General features: G+C 34.4%; 1 protein-coding gene and 1 long non-coding RNA gene across 2 annotated transcripts; one reads left to right on the top strand and one right to left on the bottom strand.

The window, feature by feature from the left end:
* Positions 1 to 7,194: 7,194 nt before the first annotated feature.
* LOC141705778 (uncharacterized) lies at positions 7,195 to 7,897 on the top strand. Its single transcript, XR_012568478.1, has 2 exons — positions 7,195 to 7,339; positions 7,633 to 7,897. It is a non-coding gene; the product is annotated as an uncharacterized LOC141705778 (long non-coding RNA).
* Positions 7,898 to 22,541: 14,644 nt separating this feature from the next.
* LOC141705774 (peroxidase 44-like) lies at positions 22,542 to 23,863 on the bottom strand. Its single transcript, XM_074508666.1, has 2 exons — positions 23,614 to 23,863; positions 22,542 to 23,436 (listed from the first exon to the last, which is right to left on the bottom strand). The coding sequence occupies exons 1-2, from the start codon at positions 23,821 to 23,823 to the stop codon at positions 22,705 to 22,707; spliced, it is 942 nt and encodes a 313-aa protein (XP_074364767.1). The 5' UTR covers positions 23,824 to 23,863; the 3' UTR covers positions 22,542 to 22,704.
* Between the last annotated feature and the right edge of the window lie 1,685 nt (positions 23,864 to 25,548).

Genomic DNA, 25,548 nt, shown 5'->3' with positions numbered 1-25,548 from the left:
CAAATTGAGGGAGATTGTTGTGCAAGACATGTCTGTACTACAACAAGACTAAGTCAAATTGACAACTTTGGTGAGACTGCGTAACTGTATGAACAGTTACGTGATAACTCAACATGATAACGACACTAGAACATGACAGGGTAATAATACTACGTCTACACAAGAAATCAGGAAGAATGAAGTAAGGCAAATACAAAGAATCAGAAGATTAGAAGAAAGCTTGAAATCTGTTTACAGGTCACTGAAAGAAGTTAATTAATATGTTCATGCCTCAGTGAAGAATAAAGGTTAAAGACTTTCAGGGTTTCAGAAATGATGAAGATTCAGTGTATAAAGTGCTACCAGAAGATTTCAGTGTATTGGCATTGATTTAAGATAGACAGTATATGAAGCATAGGAATCTGAAGAATTGAAGACATGGTATAAACAGAGGTTAAAGAAGACAGCTGCAGTCTTGAAGTTATACTCACTGACAGGAGCTCATTTAAATGTTCAAGTGTCGGTGAAGAATAGTGAATGAAGTGTTCAAGATTGTAGTAGCAATGAAGACGTTGTTTAAAGTACCAGAAAGGATTCCAGTGAAAGTACAATTGTTTATTGACAGTCAGTGTTAGAAGCAATGGATATTCAACCAATCTGTATCAACTCAGAAACACAAGACAAATGGATTTTAATTCAATTACAGAAGAAGTTGTTGATACAGTGAAGAATGGTTTGACAAAAGCAAGAATATTCTAAGTCATAACAGTCTTCTACCTGGTCGCCATAGAAGTGTACAAAGACTATGGTCGCCACATAACTGGTCGCCATAGAGAAATCTCTAAGGCATCAGTGGTCGCCATAGAACCTAGTCGCCATAGAAGTAGTTCACAGGGATTCACCTGGTCACCATAGGGCTTTGGCTAGTCGCCATAGGACTTCAAAGTTCACAGGGATTCACCTGGTCGCCATAGGGCTTTGTCTGGTCGCCATAGGACTTCATAAGCATACCTGGTCGCCACAGAGCCTTACCTGGTCGCCATAAAGCTTCAGCCAGTCGCCATAGAGAAGACAGACTGTACAGGTCGCCATAGAACACTTGGTTGATTTTTCAGTGAATTATACAACAGTAATTCATGGATATTTGTGGACACAAAGCTGCCACCTGTCCAAATTAGTTGAAAGTCTACATAGAGTAGTAGAATATATAACAATAAATTATTATCATTGTTACAAGTTCTGTTCATCTTCTCTCTCACGGGAGGTGATGAAAACAAGAAACAAAGAGGATACAGAGAAGCTCAGCACTTTGATATCCGTTTAACTTCTCACCGGAGAAACGTTATAATGCCCGATTTAACTCTTGTATATTCATAGGGGCAGTATAATCGTTATCCGGTAATTAAATCCTTAGACAAACAAAAGCTATATCATTGTATAGGATTTGATTTGTAAATCTTTGTAGAAGTTAGGAACTTTATTATTCTTAGATTGTATCCGGTTAATTTATTTACCGGAGTGTAGCAACACCCCTCGAGGATTTATATACGAATATATACTTCCCCGAATATCTTGTGTTCCTCATTTTATATTCCCAAACACTATTCAGCTCAAGAACACGGAACCACTAACCGAGCACTAAATCTATATCCGCTAAAGATTCGAAAGAATTTTTAATTTAGTGATTATCGTATTCAACCCCCCCTTCTACTATAATTTGGGACCTAACAACAACCCTAAGTAAGTTGTATGATAATCTAAGTTGACATTTTGTATTGTAACATTTAAGTCTGTAAAAATGTAAATAGACTAGACTGAAGTATTTTTCTGTAAACAGTCTCAAGCCTAAGAATAAGCTCTGGAAGAAGATCATGAAAATCATGCCTCGGAGAAAGTGTGAAGAATCTTGGAGTTGAATAAATCTGTTTTGTGAAAAATATTCTAAGTCAAAAATCTACAAGTCACAGATTAAGTGTTATAGAGAAGTCATTCGAGAACTCCAGAATGACTTATCGAGAAGTCAAGAAAAGCTTATAGAGAAGTCTCAGATATATCGACAAGCCAAATTGAGGACATGAAAATTGGAGATATCGACAAGTCATTTCTTTACTAGAGAACTCTGAGATATCGGCAAGTCAAAATGTCATTAGAGAACTCAGAGATATCGATCAGTAAATTCTACATTCAAAGAAATGAAGACCTCAATAAGTGAAGTTCATTTAAGGACTCAAAGATATCGATAAGTCAAGTTCATTCGAGGACTCAGAGATTTCGATAAGTCAAAGTTCATTCGAGAACTTAGAGATCTCGATAAGTCAAAATTATACTTGAGAACTCAGAGATCTCAACAAGTCAATTTCACATTCGAGAACTTGAAGACTTCGATAAGTCATATAAACTTTAGAGTAATAAGAGATCTCGATAAGCCATTATACTTATCGAGATGTCTAGTTCTCTACATGACTAACTGGAGATCTCGACGTAAAGCTCAAGTACAGAATGCAGATCAGTTTAATATCCAGGATTATCAACCAACAAATAAATCAATCAATGATTTGAAAAGTCTACAAAAGCAGCTTGAAGAGTACAAGATCAAAGGCCAAGATTAACTGACAAAGAAAAGTCACAGACATGCACGATTTGCAAAGATACACCAAGCCCAAAATTGAAAGTTTTAGTTAACTTAAAGTAGGGTTTAGTTCATGATATTGCATGCTGTGTAAAACCACTGGTTACTGTTCTATAAAGTAAACACTGGATGCTTTATTTCTGTAGTAACAAATAGATCTAAAAAATCTTGTAACTCTTAAGAGAGAAGCTGAGTTCTTAAGATACTAAGAACCCGTAAATTTGTAGCAAACCACTAGCTTGATTTTACTATAAAATTAAGTAAGTTTTGAAAGATAAGTGTGTTCATGTGCATGTTTTAATTATTCTGTTAAAGCACATTATCTCTACAATACAGATTACTTTGTTCACCATCCAAAAACAGTTCAAAAAGATTAAAATTTTCCAAAACACATTCACCCCCCTCTGTGTTGTATTCATTACCCAGCAATATTTTTCAATTACTTCATACAATTTATACCAAAGAACAAAGACCTTTAGGTGATTTACTGACGGCTTTTTTTCACTCCAGGCTTCGAATGGAGTTTGATTTCCAAGAGTTTTAATAGGACGTATATTGATTAAATAAATAGCCATTGTTACAGCTTCAGCCCAAAATGTATTTTTTCAAAAACCTTTGTCAAAAAGCACGGATTTCGACATCTCCTCAATTGTTCTATTCTTTTGTTCGACTACTCCATTTTGTTGAAGAGTGAAGCTGACTGTTAATTGCCTCTCTATGCCGATATCTTTACAGAAGTTGTTGAATTCTTTAAAGTTGTAGTCACCCTCTTGATCACTTCTCAACTTCTAGACCAAAAAACCACTTTATCTTTCAACTAGATTTTTTCACTTCTTGAATCTTGTAAAAACTTCAGCGTTTTCTCTCATGAAAGAAAACCCAACACCTTCGAGAATAATTATCAATAAACGGTAAGAAATACGTGTTTCCACTATGTGAAATTGTTCTCATAGGTCCACAAACATTGTTGTGAACAAGCTAAAGTGGTTTCCCAACTCTCCAAGCATTCTCTTTTGGAAATACAATACGATGTCGTTTTCCTAGAATGCAGCCGTCACATACATTAGATTTATGTTCAATATTAGTTAGGCCATATACCATATTCTATTGTTGTAAGCAGGGGCGGACCCAGACTTCCAAGTTGTACGGGGCTGAATTTTTTTCCATTGCTTAAAAACTTGTGTTATAGACTCTGTTCCCGTTGAAATTTAATCAATTATTAGAAAATCCTTTTTGTAAAATAATTTCTTCTAATATTTATAGTTATTGTGGTAAAAAATATTTATAATAATTATCCAAAAAATATTCTCAATTTTAGCAGGGTGATATAATTTTTCCCATAATTAAAATTTCAATGTAATTTGTTAACCGACAAACACACAATTTAACAAATTAATAACCTTTATTTATAAGCGAAATCTCTTTTTAAGTGTTATTTTGGTTTCACTTATTTTTTGGTTTCACCACATTTTGGGTTCACCTTTTGGTTTCACCTTTTATGATTCATGTTATAACTCTAAATGTATTACTTTTATCTTTTTTTTATTCCTATATGACTTATAATTCTATATGTATTATTTTTACCCAATTTTTGAATTTTAGAAACCATGCCTTTTTATTATTTTTACATATTTGAATCTTATATTTAATTATGTTTTAAAATAAATATGTTCATGAATTGACCTAACTAAATAGGTTCCGAAAAAAAATAAATCACGAACAAGTAAATAGGTCAAGTGTTTAAATTGAAATATTTTAATTTAATTTTTTTTAATTTTTTTGTGGCATTCCATTTTAATAAAATGTTATGGATATTGTAGATACTGTATTTTAATAAATTTGTTCAAACCGTATTATGATTACAATTATATTTTCATAGAACTCTAAATTATTTCTTATAGGGTACTTTTTTTATCGTAGGGAACCCGCAGCCGCTATATTTCAGGTGCGCTTTTTTATCGTAGGGAACCCACAACCGCTACCTTTCGGGTGCACACTGGATAAACCCCACGGGTTCATGCAATAGTCTGCAAACCAAGTGAACCAAGATAAAACGCACTTAAGTGACATGCTCTGGTTCAGGAGGCATAATTATAAATTCTCCTCCCGTGGGATTCGAACCTATGACCAAGAGGATTATTATCATCTTTTAACCAACTGAGCCAACACTTGCGGGCCTTAACAGGGTACTTGGTTTAATCTTAGTAAAATTAAGTCGTATTTTGGTTTAACTCCTAGATTTTTATTTCATATAGAGTTTTATGTTATTTTTTAACGAAATATAGATTGTTGAAATCACATTATAATTACAGTATTTCTATTTGTATAAACAAAATTTTATTTTCTTATTAAAATAATAAATGGAATCCTTTTTATGCTTTTCGGACAACAGAGAAGTAATAACGTTGAGTTTGTTGCTCTAATAAGATTTGAGTTAATGAAAACTGCATATAATTTCAAAAGAAAATTGTAATAATAGGACATTATATTTTAAATATAATTTAGAATTAATTTCTATAATCACTATGTAATATTGATATTTTGATCCATCAACTAGTATATATTTAAAGGCCTATTTATGTTAAGAGATATCCAAGATCACCCAAATTTTTTACCTAAAATTTTCCCCAATGTTAAAATATAAATGGTAACTTTTTTAATAATAACATGAGATCTGGATACACATATGCGCCCCAAAAAAAATTTCACGCTCATTGGTAAACATATTGAGATTTTATTTGGAGTAATTGCTCGTATGTCAAAATTTAATGTAATATAATTTAAAAATTGTGTCAAAACATAAATATCACACTATTTAATTTAATTTTCTTTAAAAAGTTAACAAACACAAGAAATATTGCTATTTCTAGAAGTAAATTTGATTATTCAATCTGCATCTATAAAATTATAAAAACGACCACTACTTAAATCTACTGTTTTAGCATTTAAAATCATTAACCTGCTCCAGACAAAACAGTTGGAAAAAATCTTCGTCTAAGGGTGAACTGAACATGATTTTTTGGGTTTTAAATAGGCTGATAAAATCTCACCTGGGCTGGAGCCAACCCCCAGCCCAGCTTACAGTGCGCCTCTGGTTGCAAGATCTTCAAACTTTGAAAATTTAGGTGGCCAAATTTCTTATGCCAAATCCATGACTCATTGTCAACTTCCGTCTTCAAGGCAACATTTGATCTGGTTGGGATTTTGGGAGGAAAATTTCAGTTTTTCTCCATTTTAATACTTGCTATTACCTGCGTGCTTCTACTTTTGTCAAAAATTCTACACTTGTCCTCTTCAAAAAGAAGACGATAACCATGCTCCATAAGTTGTCCAACGCTTAAAATATTTTGCTCCCAATCTGGAACTAAAAGTACGTCTTTGATGTGCTCTGTTCCTTTCTTAGTCTGGACAACAACAGTACCCTTTCCTTTAGATTCCCCCAATTGTCCATTTCCCATTTTTACTCTTGTTCTTAGAGCATGTTGTATATCAACAAACATATTTTGATCTCTTAAGATTAAAGGTACTTACTCTTGAGTTTGTTTGTTGATATACATATTTTGTTCGCGCAGGTTGTCCCCATTTTTACTCTTAAGATTGTATTTACACCTAATGAGATAAATAAATATAATGATAGTTTGATTCAACTGGCTGATTGAAGCGAACGATTCTATTTTTTTTAATTTTGGAAACCTCTCGATTTGAATATCGTGAGTTTGAGTAGGATGTTAGGAGATATAATAAATATATTACGAATAAGAAACTATGTGGAGATGATAATAAATTAAAATATTATGAAGATATGATTTATTTTTGTTGTTAGGAGAAACTTGTTAACCGGGTCTTGTAATTTATATATATATAACAAATTATTATAAATGAAAATATATAATCCTAGAACATATACCTTAGAGCATATTTATAATCAATATTTAATACTTCGTTTAATAAAACCTGATTGTAATATTAATTAGATTTGTCCATGCTCATCAGCAACATATAAAATTTTCTTCACTCTATTATAAACTAAGATATACATTTCTGTCACAAACAAACACGTAGAACGAAGAAACAAAGTTTATCCTAGAGTTTTCTTGTGGCCTCATATATAATTCCGAGCTTTCTACAAGCTATCACGTAGCGGATTAAATTAATATTTCGAATAATAGACTGAATCTAGTTATTTCAAATATAATTTAACATATGTTTGATTAATTGATTGTATTTTACTAAACACATTTTAATCTTCTAATTGAAAATCTACTCAAAAGTAGCTTTTTAGAATTAGCGGAACAGGTGCAAATTGCTATTTTAATTCGTTAACTACTACTTTTTTTCTCATATTAATATTAGAGGATTGATTTGATTGTACTCAAACCTATCATTTTCAAACATATCAATATATAGCCATAAATAACAAGCTAGAGTTAATGTAGTATTAACTCTCCTAAAAATAATGCTCTCCATTAAAAAAAGGTCATTGAAGCAATGAGGATGCGGTTTTTAAGTTACCCACATATACTTAATTATTACTCCTATATAAACACACATAAATAAAGAAATAGAGAGACAATACTCAGAGAAAAGGCATTACTCTTCGCTCTTTTACAGAAAAAAAACAAAGTAAAGAAAAGAAAAAGGAGTTCGTACAACTAGATATGGTTTTAGCAAAATTATTCATTTTTGCTCTCGTTCTCTTGACGACAATGACATCTTTTGCTAATAGCACAGGTTACACTCTAAATTTTTATAATCTCGTTAGTTTATCTAATTACTATTATGATTGTTTTTATCACATTTTTAATATTGTTACATAATTATTTTTAGTATCGTACTATTATCATTACATAAATATTATTATTATTGGCCAATACTAATCTCTTTCTTTCTAAATATATGTACTGTACATGAATTATTGTAGAATTCTCATAATCTCGTTACTATTATGGTCATTCCTGTAATATTTAATATTACGAACCAAGACTAATTTCTCTCTCTTAATCCATGCACTTTTATTATTGTAGTTGCAGGTGGCTTGGAATTACCATATTGTTATAATGATCTCTTAAATCAAAATTGTTATGATCCTACATATTGCCACCCTCAATGTGTAAAGAAAGGCTACAAGAGGGGATATTGCACCGAAGGCGATCAAGTTTTATGTTGTTGTACAAACAATTAGAATTTTTATGCCGTTGTACAAACAAATAAAGCGATAAAAGAATAAGGAATGAGTGTTTGAATGTGTTTAATTATAATTGGAATAAAAAATATTATATTTGTGTTGCATCCAATGGTTCTCAACTATCTACCTAAACATCTAATGATTGTTACAGTATTTAGTTTTTATGGTGTTCTTTTTGTAATATTGTAGTATAGTATAATCTAGAAAAATAAAGAATAGTGGGTTAGAGTTCACAATTGTTAGATGATAAAAAGATCAAAAGAAATTTAAACATATAACAATTAATGAAATATTTTGAATATAATGAGATAGCTCAAGTGTTAATGAGCTTATCTTGTCATCTTCGATTCTTATTTCGATTCTCGCTCACCCCAATCTTATATTAGATTTGTTAAAAGAGAAATCATGCTTACGGCATATAAGCGGAATAATTTTAAAAAAAAATAATGCTAGAGGTAAAAAAATTGTTATAAACTGATGTGTCATGGTTGATGTGGAATAATGGGATGATTTTATTGCTGTTTTTGATGTAAATGTGAGGGGTCCATTTTCAAATAGCTATTAAAATTTGACACATGACATTTTATAATTTTTTGGGAACCAATTTAGTAACCCTGGCATTTTCCAAAAAAAAAAACTTGAACCAATTAAAAAAAACTTAAACCAATTCAAAGGACTGAATAAGGAAGACAACCAACAACGAAGATTGTTTGCTTCATTTTAAAACATGAAACAATAAGGAAGTTCTCATGGCACAAAGGATAGAAAACAGAGATATAGTACATCATACAGCAAGGGGATACTTCAGCCAAAGAACCGAACTTCTTATTAAACTCGAGGACATAAAGTTAGTGAGATTGTAGATAAGTGAGCTAAGTCAGCTTGAGTTCGGGCACATGGCACAAACTTAATCAAAAAGTTGGAAACTCAAGACAATAATGCAAGGAGCTTAGCACATGCAAATCTGAGAAGTGAGAAAATGTTTAAATGTAGTTCTGTAAAACCAAAATGAGAAATAAATTAGTGAAGAACAGAGTTCTAGTTCACAAAATTGCTCCTGCAGATTAAATGAGGGCTGCAGCTGTCCGCCTCTATGAGGATAGAGAGCTCCAAAAATCTAAAGCACATTTACAGACAGTACTTTGAACGAATGTATTTAGTATTTCCACCTAATGATAAAATAACTAATCCTCTACAACCTGAATCTCTCCCATCATGATTCTGCAACAGAAAGTTCATTAGTAAAATAAAAAATAGTGAACCCAGTTAAGTATTTTACCAGAGTATTTTGACACTGCATCTTTTTTTACCCCTTGAAGAAGAGCGAGCAGAAGAAAGTGATGCAAACTCTGCTATTCTATTACCCGTCGACTTTTATATGCTAACTGACTTTTCTATACTAACCCGAAGGCACATGTCCAACAAGCGTTTGACCCCCATCAGATCGTACGATCCGTGCGTTAGGGTAAATCGGATGCTGGTGAACCCCATCAGATCCAGTGATCTGTGCGTTGGGATCAGCCGTCATGTTCATCGGATCGTTCACAGTTTGGTTCTCCATCGATCTGTTACTCAACAAAACAAGCAGATACAGATGTATCAGTCACAGATGTATAAAATAAATAGCTTTAAGATTGTGAATACAATCTGTGATTAATATATATAAATCAAATAAGTGTGTGCGTGAGTAAACGAAATCAAACAGAGAAAGAAAGAATATAACCAAATGGAGATCCTCGAGTCCAGTTGAAACTGTCTCCTTAAAGCTATTTCGCCTCTCACCGTATGTGCGAGTCGATAGCCTCCCAGGATAAAACGAGATACCAGTATAATCGATAGATCGAATATACTCTCAGCGAACTTGAACTAAGCCCGAGCACTATCACCGGAATATTGGAAAAATTTAAGACTAAAGAGACCGAGAATGAAAGAGAGGACTCTTATTCCCTTGACTTAATAAAACTGATGCCCTAAGACTCTATTTATAAAGAGAGGCTTGAAAGGACTTGTTTTTCTTTTCGATGTGGTACATGGTATTTATAAGAAAAACTAAGGAATAGGTTTGTGCTACTCTCGATATGGTACAAAACCACTTTTCATATTAAAAGGTAAAACTTTGGAACATCAGTTCTCATTCACCTTTTACTCATTTTGAGCGTGTAAATATGCGTTGGAATCCCCTCGAAGAGGAGAATACGTTCCAATAAATACACACCACTAACACATAATGTGTCTCACTCATATAGAGTCTCAAAATGATTCATAACTTAGTCTAAAATACTAAGTTTGTTCAACAATCCCCCACAAATGAGATTGATGGTCTAGTAGCACGCACCACATAGACAGACAGACGCGGAGCTTGACTTGGTGATAGTTCTGGCGGTCAGATATAGCATATGATAGGTGGAGAATGCTCCTTGAACCATCGCTCGAATAAGTATATCGACTTTACTGGTAGACAGTATGACGCGATGTCCTTGAACTGTTCGACCGTTTGTGTAAACGATGACATACTCATCACTATATCTTTCCTGACTCATTCAGTTCTCATGATTATGTCCATTTTGGCCATGGAACATCGTCCTGGTTGTGCAGGAGTTTTTAAAGAATTGTGCCTCGCAATTCTCCTTTGAAGCGGCCCCACTTCTCTCCCACATAGGTGATCTTTATCTTATAGAGTAACCCGCGTTTACTCAACTGAATTCCATGCGTTCACTCCTGAACTCCATGTATTCATCAAAGATCATTAAAAGCTCAAAGCTTAACCTCGTACCTTACGGGTCTCACTGTTTCCTCATCATAGGAACAGGCCAGGGGTTACCCCCACAGTGATTTGGTCATCATGATTTAGTTGTCCCATTGAACCAAGTTCTTGGGATCTCCAGTCAGCAATGGTTGGGTGTCCACCATGATGCCGTTAAGTAATAGGCTTAAGGCCCATCCCTCTCGATGATTTCTCAACCACTTCTTTTGATAACCCTTTGGTTAGTGGATCCGCGATATTATCTTTTGACGGTATATAGTCAATAGTGATAATTCCGGTTGAGATTAATTGTCTAATGGAACTGTGTCATCGTCGTATATGACGAGACTTTCCATTATACATCGTGCTTTACGCTCTTCCAATAGCGGATTGACTATCACAATGAATCCCTATTGCAGTTACAGGCTTTGGCCATCTTGGAATATCCTCCAGAAACTGACGTAGATATCCAGCCTCTTCGGCGCATTTATCTAGTGCCACAAACTCAGCTTCCATCATGGAATGAGTTATCACCGTTTGTTTTGAGGATTTCCATGATATTGCCGCTCCAGCTAATGTAAACACATAGCCGCTCGTAGACTTAAGTGCTTTCTTGCTAGATATCCAATTTACGTCAGTATATCCTTCTCATACTGCTAGGTATCTGCCATAGTACAGTCCATAGTCTCGAGTTCCCCTCAAGTACCTTAGTACCCTTATGATCGCTTTCCAGTGATCAGCTCCCGAATTACTCGTAAACCTACTCAACTTGCTAATTGAGTATGCAATGTCTGGTCTTATACAGCTCATGAGGTACATCAGACTACCAATTATCCTCGAGTATTCCAATTGGGAAACAACTACACCTTTGTTCTTGGATATGTGCAAAGTCATATCCACAGGTGTCCTAGCTTTCTCAAAGTCATCCTTAAGAAACTTCTCAAGGATCTTGTCAATATAATATGGTTGACTTAATGCGAGACCCTCTGATGTTCTAGAAATTTGAATTCCCAGAATTACATTTGCTAGTCCCATGTCTTTCATGTCGAATCTTGATTTCAACATGTCCTTGGTAGATTTGATCACTTTATCATTGCTTCCGGCAATAAGTAGATCATCTACATATAGTGTCATCATGACATAGCCACTCTCGTTATCCTTGTAATAGGCACATCTATCACATTCATTGATTTTGAAGCCATTAGCCAGCACGACCTCGTCAAATTTTTCATGCCATTTCATAGGCGCTTGCTTCAAACCATACAATGATTTCACCAATCTACAAACTTTCCTTTCTTGTCCTGGGACAACAAACCCTTCGGGTTGTTCCATATAGATTTCCTCATCTATGTCCCCATTTAGGAAGGCTGTTTTCACATCCATTTGATGTACAGTTAGATTACGCATTACAGCAATAACAAACATCATCCTTATGGACGTTATTCTCGTTACAGGAGAATATGTATCAAAATAATCAAGGCCTTTTTATTGCTTGTATCCTTTAATCACAAGTCTGGCCTTATACTTATCAATAGTGCCATAAGTTTTCAACTTCATCTTGAAAACCCACTTGCTACCTAATGGTTTGCAACCAGTTGGCAAGTCTACTAGATCCCAAGTATGATTCTGCATAATTGAATCAACTTCATTCTTGATGGCCTCTTTCCACATAGGTCCATCAGGTGAGGTAATCGTCTCCTTATAGGTTTTTGGGTCACCTTCTTCGAGAAAATAGGTCATAAAATCAGACCCATAGGATTTCTCCGTTCGTTGTCTTTTGCTCCTTCTCACTACCCCCACATTTTCGTCTTCACTTTCATCACTCTCATTATCGTCATCTACAGACTCATGAGATCGTTTAGACGTCGTAGGTTGTTGGTTTCCTGGATTACAGGGAAACATCATCTCAAAGAATGAGGCATTCCTTGATTCCATAATGGTATTCTTTTGAATATTAGGAATCTTGGATTCATGAACAAGAAACTGATATGCAGTACTATGTGGAGGATATCCGATGAAAATAAAATCCACAGTCTTAGGACCTATCTTCACCTTCTTCGGTGTAGGGATCAGTACCTTTGCAAGGCACCCCCACACTTTCAGGTGTTGGTAACTTGGTTTCTTTTTCTTCCACATTTCATAAGGACTTACATCCTTATTCTTGCGCATCGTAATATTTAAAATATTATTTGCGCTTAAGATGGCTTCTCCCCACATCGATTGTGGAAGCCCAGAGCTTAAAAACATCGCATTCATCATTTCTTTCAGAGTGCGATTCTTCCTTTCAGCCACACCATTTGACTGAGGGGAGTATGGTGCAGTGACCTCATGGATTATACCATGTTGTGAACAGAATTCTCCAAATGGTTCAACATATTCACCTCCACGATCACTTCGTATCGTTTTGATTTTCTCAGTCTGTTGTGTCTCAACTTTTTCCTTTTAGATTTTAAATTTATCTATAGCTTCGTCTTTGCTTTTCAAAAAATATATATAGCAGTATTTTGTACAATCATCAATGAATGCAATAAAATACTTGTTTCCTCCTTTTGTTGGAGCGAATTTTAAATCACATATGTCCCTATGTATTAGGTCTAGCACTTTGGTGTTCCTTTCCACACGTTTAAATGATGATCTCGTTAATTTTGCCTCAACACAAGTCTCACACTTATGTTTTGAATCGATAGTAAGTTTAGGTATGTATTCTTTTGCACTTAAACGTCGTAAAGTGTCATAATTTACATGTCTTAATCTAGCCGTCATGTTCATCGGATCGTTCACAGTTTGGTTCTCCATCGATCTGTTACTCAACAAAACAAGCAGATACAGATGTATCAGTCACAGATGTATAAAATAAATAGCTTTAAGATTGTGAATACAATCTGCGATTAATACATATAAATCAAATAAGTGTGTGCGTGAGTAAACGAAATCAAACAGAGAAAGAAAGAATATAACCAAATGGAGATCCTCGAGTCCAGTTGAAACTGTCTCCTTAAAGCTATTTCGCCTCTCACCGTATGTGCGAGTCGATAGCCGCCCAGGATAAAACGAGATACCAGTATAATCGATAGATCGAATATACTCTCAGCGAACTTGAATTAAGCCCGAGCACTATCACCGGAATATTGGAAAAATTTAAGACTAAAGAGACCGAGAATGAAAGAGAGGACTCTTATTTCCTTGACTTAATAAAACTGATGCCCTAAGACTCTATTTATAAAGAGAGGCATGAAAGGACTTGTTTTTTTTTTCGATGTGGTACATGGTATTTATAAGAAAAACTAAGGAATAGGTTTGTGCTACTCTCGATGTGGTACAAAACCACTTTTCATATTAAAAGGTAAAACTTTGGAACATCAGTTCTCATTCACCTTTTACTCATTTCGAGCGTGTAAATATGCGTTGGAATCCCCTCGAAGAGGAGAATACGTTCCAATAAATACACACCACTAACACATAATGTGTCTTACTCATATAGAGTCTCAAAATGATTCACAACTTAGTCTAAAATACTAAGTTTGTCCAACAGAATTTTCATCTAAAATAACATCGAAATAATAATTTTGTTACTCTTCAAGCTATATAACGCTAGCCTTTTGATTACAAGCTATAACCCATGAAAATGCATTTTTCACTTACTTCATCTAATTTATACCTCTATTCCTTAGGCACATGTGATTTACCGACTTCTTTCTTTCACTCCAGGCTTCGAATGGAGTTTAATTTCCAAGAGCTTTAGTAGGACATCTATTCATTAAATAAACAACCATTTTCAAAGCTTCAGCCCAAATTTTTTTTTCCAGCTTTTTGTCAAAAAGCATGTATTTCGACATCTCCTCAATTGTCTTATTCTTTCGTTCGACAACTCCGTTTTGTTGAGGAGTGAAGCTGACTATCATATGGCTCTCTATGCCGATATCTTCACAAAAATTGTTGAATTCTTTCGAGTTGTAGTCACCCCCACGATCAGTTCTCAACTTCTTGACGAAAAAATCACTTTGTTTGTCCCAAAGTATCGGGTTGAATACGATACTTACAATCTTTTTCAATTCGTTTCAAATTCTTCGTTAAATATACGGAATCAAAATATACACAAAACAATTTGAGAAATATATTATTTTATTAATATAAACCTTGATGTTGCTACACTCTAATCAATCAAATGATTAGCTACAATAAGTTCAACAACATAATAATATGTTTACAAGTTTATTAAATTTGCCCTTCAATGGTGCTTCATAAAATACAATGGGAGCTGAAGAAGATAACTAAATGAATTCAATTCATTATGCTTCTTTTGTGTGTAGACTTTTCAATCATACAATTACATGGCTTAATTTCAGCAATTTAATTTGATTGCTTATGTGATATCAATGAATTAACCAAGGACTTGAGTGGCGCCAAGAGTGAGTTGTTTTTTTCCTGAGTTGCGACAACATGACAAACTATGCCACTTTGACTTAGTTTTTATAATTCAGTTGCGCTAAGAGTAAAATCCATAGTTTATTTGCTGAGTTACGCTTAGAGGGTCACTCTTCTCTGTTACGCCAAGAAGGGCTTTTTTCTGTGCCTTAGAAAATATTCTCACTTGCGACAAGAAGGGAGAAACAAAGTCCTTAGTATTTTTCCCACTTGCGACAAGAAGTGTTCTGTGACTTGTGATTTCTTCCGGTTGCTCCAAGAGGGAAGAGTTTTAATCACTTAAAGTATTTTCCTGGTTTTTTAAGTACAACTCAATTCTTTCATTTTTGACCACTCTGTGATTTATCAACTTCATTTCTTTTTCATGATTAAATCAATTCTTTTCTTATGTGCTAATTCTTAGCCCACTGGTATTGTTCACAAACAACTAGCACTGAATTGAATTTACTCAATCTCTTTACAATTCTGAGATGATACATTTTATTTGTCATTCATTACTTCAATCACTGAAACCTTGATCTTTAATACCTTAAATCAATATATTTTATTGTCACTAGAAGTTTTTTGATATTTTATTCTTCATGGTTCCATGACCTGATTAGAGACTTAGAGAATTAAATCCACCTTTTGATTCTTTATATTTATCCAGTCTTCACCTTCAGGTTCATGTGCTTCACAGTTAATATTATTTATCTGTTTTTATTTCATGTTGAGTTATAATTCCTTGATTACATAGAACGTTACATTATGCTTTACACATTTTGTCCTTCAACTAGATTTTTCCACTTCTTGAATATAGTAAAAACTTCAACTTTTTCTCTAATGAAATACATCCAACACATTCGAGTATAATCTTTAATACATAGTAAGAAATACATGTTTTACTTGTTCCCATAGGTCCACAAATATCATTGTGAACAAGCTCAAGTGGTTTCCTAGCTCTCCATGCATTCTCTTTTGGAAATGCAGCACGATGTTGTTTTCCTAGAACGCATCCCTCACATACATCAAATTCATGTTCAATAAAATTTAGGCTGTATATCATATTCTTTTGTTGCAAGATCTTCAAACTTTGAAAATTTAGGTGGCCAAATCTCTTATGCCAAATCCATGACTCATTGATAACCTCGGTCTTCAAGGCAGCATCTGATCTGGTTGGGACTTTGCGAGGGAAATTTATATTTTTCTAAATTTTAATACTTTCTATGACCTGTATGGTTCCACTTTTGTCAAAAAATTTACATTTTTCCTCTTTAAAAAGAAGACGATAACCATGCTTCATAAGTTGTCCGACGCTTAAAATTTTTTGCTCCAAATCTGAAACTAAAAGTACGTCTTTGATATGCTTTATTCTTTTCTTCGTTTGGACAACAGTAGTTCCCTTTCATATAGATTCCACCAATTATCCATTTCCCATTTTTACTCTTGTCGTTGGAGCATGTTGTATATCAACTAACATATGACACTTGGGCTTACCTTTGTGCCCACAATTTCTCTCCAGCTGATTATTCTATCCGCAAATTCGACTATTCACTGTATCTTCCTTTGATTGCAGTAAAGTTTGCTTATTGGGGTTCCTTCACAAAATAATCATTTTGAAAATGCTCGAATTTACCACAATTATGACACTTGGGCTTACCTTTGTGCCAACAATTTCTCTCCAGCTGATTATTCTATCCGCAAATTCGACTATTCACTGTATCTTCCTTTTGCTGAATGTTTTCTGATTGTGGCCTCCTTCCGCTAAAATTTCTTCCTCTGCTTCTTCCTCTAGCATAATAATATATTCCACTTCTTCCTCTAAAATTTTCAGCACGATCATTACTCCAAGATCTTCTATTTTGATGTTAACTTTTGACTAGAACGCGTTTTTGATAGAGTTTTCAGTGGTACCTTTCACCATTTGCTCATAAATTTTTGAAGACCCCATCAGACTTTGAATGGTAAGTGTAGACAAATCTTTAGTTTCATCAATTACAGAAATAATAGGGATAAATTTGTCTGGAAAACTTATCAAAATTTTCTCTACTTGTTTCTTATTAGAAATATCATCACCACAAGATTTCATTTGATTAACAAGCTGATAAATCTAGAAGAAAATTCATTTATACTTTCATTCTCCTTCATTTTAAAATTTTCAAAATCTCTCCTCATATAACAGCTTGTTGTACCTTATCATTTCCATGAAACTGTTGTTGAATAATATCACAAGCTTCCTTTGACACTGATACTCACATAATCCTGGAAAATGTTGAATCCGAGACTCCATATTGAATTTTTGAAAAAGCATATGCATCCTTTCTTGACTCTCTTTCAATGTCTTCTTTTGGGCTGCATTTAAATTCTCAGTGGATTCTGAATTATGAAAACATATACTGACTAATTTCCATAGGCCAAGTGAACGAAATATCGTTTTCATTTGTACGCACCAGAACTCCTAATTCTCTCCATCAAATACTGGAATAATGGAGGTGTTAATATTTGAACTACTAGCCATTATCTTTATTGATGTAGCAACTTCTGAATACGAGCAATAATATTGATTCGACCAGCACTGATGCCAACTGTTATAATTTTCTCAGCCACAGAACATGCGACGTTGCCAAAATTACTGCGACATATTCAGCTTTGGCTGAAGAAAACATTTTCTCAGTCACTTACAGGTTTGATTCCAACTAGTAAAAGAAACATTTTTGCTCTTGTTCTCTTTACCACAATGATATCTTTCGCTAATAGCACATGTTAGCCTCCAAATTTTCATAATCTCGTTAATCCATCTAATTATTATTATGACCGTTACTATTATTATATTTCTAATATTGTTATTATAAAAATAATTATACTATCTGTACATGAATTATTGTAGATGCGGATGACTTGGAAGAACCAAATTGTTTCTACGATATCGATAATCCTACCTGTTATGATCCTGGGTATTGTCACCGTCAATGTGTAAAAAAAGGCAATTAGAGAGTAAATCACGATATGCATTTCATGGTAATGTAACTTGTTCAATCATTTTTCAAAAATCAATTGTTTTTTTCCAAAAATCAATCACACATATTATGACAGGGTATTGATGCTGGATAGGCAAACGAGGTCCGGGTAATGCATTACCATGGTATAACTATAAAAATGCATGGCATTTAGGTGGAAAAATAAAGGGTATAAGTACCTAATGTCAATATTTAAAATATAATTTATTTATATATATAAGTATTTTAATATTTTAAAAATTTAAATTTGAGGATTGATGAACAGTAAAATATTAAGAAAATTTTAATAAAAAAAATTATCGTAGGGAACCCGCAGCCGAGACTCTGGTGCAGGAGGTATAATCATAAATTCTACTTTTGCGGGCGAAATGTTAATAATTAGAGTTTGGTTTCTAGGTTGCCCTAAACTCTATCTTAAATTAGGATTTAGGTTCCGGTGTTTAGGGGCCTAAACTAAATCCTAAACCCTAAATATTTGTGTTAATCTTTATTTCTTTTTAAATATTTTTAAAATTCAAATAGAAATTTATTGAATACTAAAATATTAAAAATTATTAAATAAGTGCTCACACTTGATTTTTTTTAATTAAGTGTTATTTATGAGTCTCAAAATCGTGATATGAAGTTGTCAGAAAGTAAAGGATTTGATATATGAATAACAGAGAAACTACAGAGAGATTGTATAGAGAGATTACAGAGATACTATAGACTAAAGAGATTGAAGAGATTACATTATCTTGTTGAGAAAGAAAACTAACTAACTAAGAGCTTATATACTAGAACTTTGTAACAGAATTGATGCTAGCCGGCACCTCTGGCATCTTATATGCACTGTGCCACATCAGCTGAGTAGTATTAGTAGTATTAATACCAACATCCCCCCTCAAGTTGGATGTAGGAAAGAAATTGAGAACATTAAACTTGAAGATCAACATCGAAGAAGTAATAAGACCTTTGAATCCGGACACCAAGCTTGTATGACGCATAAGAAGATAACCTCAAGTCAGGATGAAAGTAACAATTTGCAACCAGCACTAGCAGGAGCAGGAGCATATAACCAACTCCACATAACATGAGAATAACCCACAAAAGGCAACAAACTCACTAAGGAGCATCAGACCCATAGAGGGCATCTACCATGTTGACAATAGCAACAATGGTCAAGAAAAAAAAATGCAACAATGCATTATGCATCTAAATGCAGTAAGAAACAAATTCACAAGAGGAGAAGAAACCCATAAAAGGGCATAATAAACTCATAATGTGCCTTAAATTCACAAAAGGGGTAGAACCTAGGAAGAGGCTTAGAATATGAGTTTAAAAAATGTCACAACCAAGAATAGGTGAATATCAAATCAAATGTCACAACCAAGAATAGTTGAAACAACCAACCCACAAAGGGGCACAAGCCACAAAGGGCAAAAAATTTGAAATGTGAAAAATTCACAACCAAGAAATACTTGGACAACATATGAGATGTAACAACAAGGCATTGAGGGCAAGGTTTAATGTGTAGAACTTAGAGGAACATCAGAAAATGGAGAGCAGAATTTAAAGTATAAATTTGCTTTCCGAGTAAACATCAATCCTAGGCATTATAGCATGTGCCTAATCCTGTGAAAGCACTAACAAACAAATTCTGGAGTAACCTCAACAATAGCTTCATTTGTACAAACAAACGAGACACACATCAAATCTCCAATAGCAAACAAATCCAACAACCCTTGATACCGTCTCTCTGAACAGCACATATATATATGGCTTTGCCGAATCACTATAATGCACAAACAGTAGTACTTCACAAAATCCACCACAATGTACAATAGAACTACACTTTTATGAACAAATGACTCTGAGACAACAGAATTGTGATGAGTGTTTTGTAACGCCGTCATCGATCAAGAAACGCAGAAAAATGATTGAATTGAGTTGTAGAGTTGATAAAATTTCGAAGAGAACAAGTATCAAACAGGTCGTGTGCAACAAAACAAGAACGAGATGAACAACGCATAGTCACCAGAATATGAGAATTACAAAAATCAGCAACACCGCTGCGCAAACAGAGATAAGAAATCGCAGCGAACCAAAACAAAATTCAACACGAGCAGTATTATAACAGGTCAGAAAAAAAATTATTAAAAATAGATGAACATACTCATATCAAAGAAATAGATGAACATACTCATCGAGATCAAAGCACACAATAAGTGAGAAGATGTGACAAACATTTGATGCGCATAGAAATAATTGTTTAGAAGAGATGAAATCAGGTGAAAATTGGAGGAAAAAAAGAAAAGAAACTATTAATCAAAGAGTTGATGTGCGAACTTAACTCTGATATGTACGTAGTGAAACTTGATTTTGTGAACTAGCAAACTGAAGTAGAATCGAGAAATGAAAACGCGAAATCATTGAAGATCAATCGGTGATCGAAGATTGAGAAAAAACGATCCAAAATCACAATGCAAAGTTCGCAGTAGAAGTACTTGAATAGCAACTTGATAGGTCGAAGCTCTGATAAGAACAACGAACAAGCAGAGTGAAATCAAGCGCAAATGCGGAAGAATCGAGCTCGTGGCTCTAATACCATGTCAGAAAGTAAAGGATTTGATATATGAATAACAGAGAAACTACAGAGAGATTACAGAGATACTATAGACTAAAGAGATTGAAGTGATTACATTATCTTGTTGAGAAAGAAAACTAACTAAGAGCTTTTATACTAGAACTTTGTAACAGAATTGATGCTAGCTGGCACCTCTGGCATCTTATATGCACCGTGCCACATCAGCTGAGTAGTATTAGTAGTATTAAAGTCATGTACTTAATTTAAAAGATCGTGTTCAGTGCGCAATCTGCTGTGACTTGTTTATTAAATAATTATTTTTCAAAATTAAGAATACTCATTTCACGATTCACAATAAAGGAAATTTAAAAATGATTAAGCATTTTATAATTGCATATCATGAATACGCAATATTTAGCTAGGTGCTGGGTATTAGATCGGACATTATTGATCAGTTTTTTAGAATTGGTTATATTTGTTTAAAAAATTGAAAGAAGGGTTATTCGCGTCAATTTTTCAATTTTGTCTTAGGATGATCTAATGAATGTTATTTAGTATACAATATATACTATAATATAATAACCATAATGGAGTATATTTAGGAAGATCTAATTTTTCGTTGACCGTTGGACAGTTCGTAGAAAAGCCCATATCCATGATCAAGTCCAGCTAGTTTGTAATAGGTTGTCATGGCATTAGGCGAAAATATCTCGTTTGTAAAACACAAGAATACCTACAAGTCTCACATGTGACCCCTTAGAGTCTGGTCATGTGATTTGATCCCAGACTTATGTAAGTAGTGTTGATCTCGAAGAAGTCCTTCCAAGTGTAATATAGTTCCGCAAGATTTTGATGATGTGCCCCAAAAAAGTCATATAGTCATAAATTGTTGTAATTATATCTTCTGTGCAGTTGACATGTGAGCATGGACTCACGCTTATTTCTTTAAGTTTCTTTAAAATATGAGGTGAGAATTCACTCCTGTTGATATAGGGGCAGGACTACCCTACTATTGATGTGGGGATAACCCGCTGCACCTGATAATATAATAGGAGGACTCATCTCATTGATATAGCTCCACGTATTAGCTAATAAGATTTTGATCAATATAATGATATATGTTTCTGGTTAATATATTGATACCGGAGCTCAGCTATATTATGGGATCCAATTATTTTAGCCCGAAAATATTGTCAATTCTTGTAATGGGTCTGTTTAGAGCTCATATCAATTTTCAAGCACAACAGCTACCAAAGATTGATGAGATCAAAGTTAAAATTGCAATTTACTCCATTCAAAAATTAGTTATCCTTGCACCACTGTAAAATGTCACACAAAGGGGCAGAAAGCTTAAAAAGCTATAAACTAAGTAAACAGCACGCCTAACAAATTATGAACTTTGCCACCTCGGATTTCCTAACAATTATTCGGTAAGATTTAAGAATGAAATCCAAACTATACTCCAGTTACTTCCAACATTGAATACTGCACTGCACATGCAAAGTTTCACTCATAAGACTTACCAACTAAAACATAACACAGTCCATTGACATATATGCTTTTGTAAGCTTCACTTTCGGTGTAAATCAGGTGATGCAGAACCCCACATTCATAAGCTTCATTTTGAAAATAAAAATTAAAGTGTAAACTGGGCTAGAATGATTAATTTAAGAGAAAAATGTGATTTACGGAATTAACAGAGTTGTCTTGAATAAATCACAAAATCATAACCTCAATGAAATTTGAGCTCATGGGCAAATTCTGAGCCTGATCGAGTTAGCATTTGGATTTAAAAGTGCTTTTCACAGGAGGGTTTTGCTTGGTTCAGAAATTAGTGTGGTTAGATCATCTCTTTATACTTTGAACATGGATCTAGTATATAGATCAAGCTAGCTAGGCCATAAGTTGCGTCTATTTGATGATCACAATCTTTAGAATTCGCAAGAGAATAAATGTTTAGCAACAGCAAATATATGTAAAAGAAACTGATGATCTTTTGATAATGTTTGTAGTAAAAGGACAACATTGAACATTCATAGCAAACAGAATACAGTAATATGACAATATTTTATATAGATGCAACAGATTGTTACAGTAATTTGCTGCAAGTCTTTATTTAATTTTATCACTAGTAAGCATCTTCAAGAAGAACTATATGGCCATAGCATTCTTTTATTGTAATCAATTAAACACTCTACAATTGTGCCTAATTTCTCCATCAGTCCCAACCAGAACTTGAATGCTCCCCATCTTCACCATAGCATTGGCAAAACTCTGCTGAAATGCTGCCCCATTCCTAGCAAAATTCAAAACCATCGAAGCACTCGAGTTATGCAGAGAAAGTTGTTGATCGATATTTAATACTCCTCTGTTCAACAAAACCTGGTTGTAATACTGATTATCAAATAACAACGATGTGTTCTGGTCCAAGAATGCTGTCGGATTAGAACCTGAGCCACACACCTTGGATAGTTTAGCAACCAAAGCCGGATCCATTGTCCGGTCTGGTCTCTGTAACCTGGCCTGAAAAAAAATACAATGTGCAACTCCAACTGTATGTGCACCCAAAAGGGTAACCATATCATCAAGGCTCAGCCCTTTGGCAGAGAAAGATTGCAATGCCTGAGAAAATGACAAGGAGGGGCCAGGCAGGTTCACTTCACTCGCACTCGAGACAAGCCCATCGCGCCTACCGGTGGGTATAATGTAGTTTGGGCCTCCAGCAAGAGCCACTGAGTCTCGGGTTGCAATTGTGATGATATCAGCACACGATACTGTTGAAGGACACGCGGCCTCTACATTCTTCTTGGCCTCATCAATCAGTTCATAACCTCTAATTGTCAAATTTGGTTTGGCATCTTTTTCCGATGAGTTGGATTCGGTGGAATCAATAAGAATAGACGCGTCACATCCCTGCAAAATACAATAGAAAATTAGTACTATTATTGCATCCATATATATCTGCAACTGCATGCAACTGTGAAAGTCCACCATGCATGCGCGTCTGCAGACTAGTGATAAATATGACACTATCAAAATAATTTTATCTATATATAGAAATGCGTATCTAACTCGAACAGCAACACTTACTCTAACAAAGCAATCATGAAAATGCATTCGAAGCAAAGCTGCGGTTATGGAAGGATCAGTCCTAAGTCGATTTTGGACGACTTGTTGAACGATGGATTCGGCATTGGGGCAGGTAGAATTGTAAAAACCAACCTGTAGATCAGCCATAACAACAGTACTAAAGGAGATTGTAGCAAGAGAAAAGATGAGAATTACTGAGATATTCATCATTTTGTTAAAATGAAATCCTAAGTAGAAATGTGAAGGTGCTTAGGAGGTACTCCCTCCCTCTACTTATATACAAGTCGTTTGAGTAAAAGGCTAATAATATTTATTTGCCTCACATTTCCAACCAACACAGTCCAAGCCTAATTTGATCCCATTGTTTGGTTGGACCAAACTTAAAAACTATGCACATGTAGCTCCAATACTATTTGCTAGCATTGTTTCCCAGCGATACTCCTCTTCTCTTGCTAACTTTAGGTTACGGATTCAAATCCCAACCAGGCATGTAAGCAGTGTGACTTGTGAGTCTTCAAATTTTTCACATGTAAAGAAGTGGACAACAACAAAATCAATGGCGTATCTGCTGCAATAGAGCCTCAGTAACTAGTCTTTACCTAAGCATTAACTATTTACCATTCTCAACAACCCAATTTAATACACAAATCACTTAAGCTTAACTCCATTGTATACCATTCTCAACTATTTACCTAAGCATCTAATGATTGTTATGGTATTTAGTTTTTATTTCTTCTTGTAATATTGTAGTATAGTATAATCTGGGAATAAAAGAATCGTGGGTTAGAGTTCGCATATTGTTAGATGATAAAATGATCAAAAGAAATTTTCAACATATAACAATTAATGAAGTAATTTTGAGCATGATGAGATAGCTCAAATGTTAATGAGCTTATCTTGTCATCTTAGGTTCTTATTTTGATTCTCGCTCATCCCAATCTTAGGTTCTTATTTCGATTCTCGCTCATCCCAATCTTATATCAGATTTGTTAAAATAGATATCATCCTTACGGCATATAAGCAGGATATTTAAAAAAATAGGTACAAAAAATTGTTACAAAATGATGTGTCATGGTTGATGTGGCAGTATGGGATGATTTTATTGGTGTTTTTAATGTAAATGCAGGGGTCCATTTTCATTTAGCCAATCAAAATTTGACACATGGTATTTTGTAACTTTTTTGGGCAAAAAAGACATCTGACCTCCGAGTTGTACCGTTATAAGGGTTAAAAGGTACATTTGATGAAAAGTTACACCATACTATACTTTAAGGGCTAACTGTTATAGCAGAAAAATCAAGTTTAATTCAATGGCATGATGTGTTGAGGGCCGCTCTTTCTAGAATTAGAATTATCTATGTTACATATACAATCGTCAAAAAGTTAAACAAGAAGAGTTACCTGAATACATGAAATTGGTTAGAACTGGAAATCAAACGAAGAATAGAAGCAGTACGGCAAATTGGTTAGCTGATTTACCACTTGTGATATCGTCATCCATTCCTTGCCAGCTTATAGTCCAACCTCCACACTGATATCCAAAATTGTCTGCATGCTTTCCTGCTACTAGTATTTTTCATGAATGACAAAACATTACACTTAATATTTTCAAGCTACTCAGTATCTCTCAAGTGCAGCTCGTGCGGGTTCTGTGCGTGCCGGGTTCGTGCGGTCCGGTCCGGTCCCAATTTTTTAAAAATTAATTCGTATTTGGCTCGTTGATTTTAGCGGATTGTGCGGGTTTGGACCGGCCCGGTTCGGGCCGAATAAATTCGGGTTTCTGTACGAGCCGGTCCCGAGCGGGCGGTTCGAACCCGCACAATTGGCCAGCTCTACTCTCAACACTCCCCCAAAATCTTTTCTTTAGGAAGTACTTTCGTGAAAATATCTGCCATCTGGTCTTGGGTGCTGCAATACTTGAATAGGGTATTCTTT

Source organism: Apium graveolens, chromosome 2 (assembly GCF_009905375.1).
Source record: "Apium graveolens cultivar Ventura chromosome 2, ASM990537v1, whole genome shotgun sequence".
Lineage (NCBI taxonomy): Eukaryota > Viridiplantae > Streptophyta > Magnoliopsida > Apiales > Apiaceae > Apium > Apium graveolens.
This window is presented reverse-complemented; position numbering and strand designations above follow the sequence as displayed.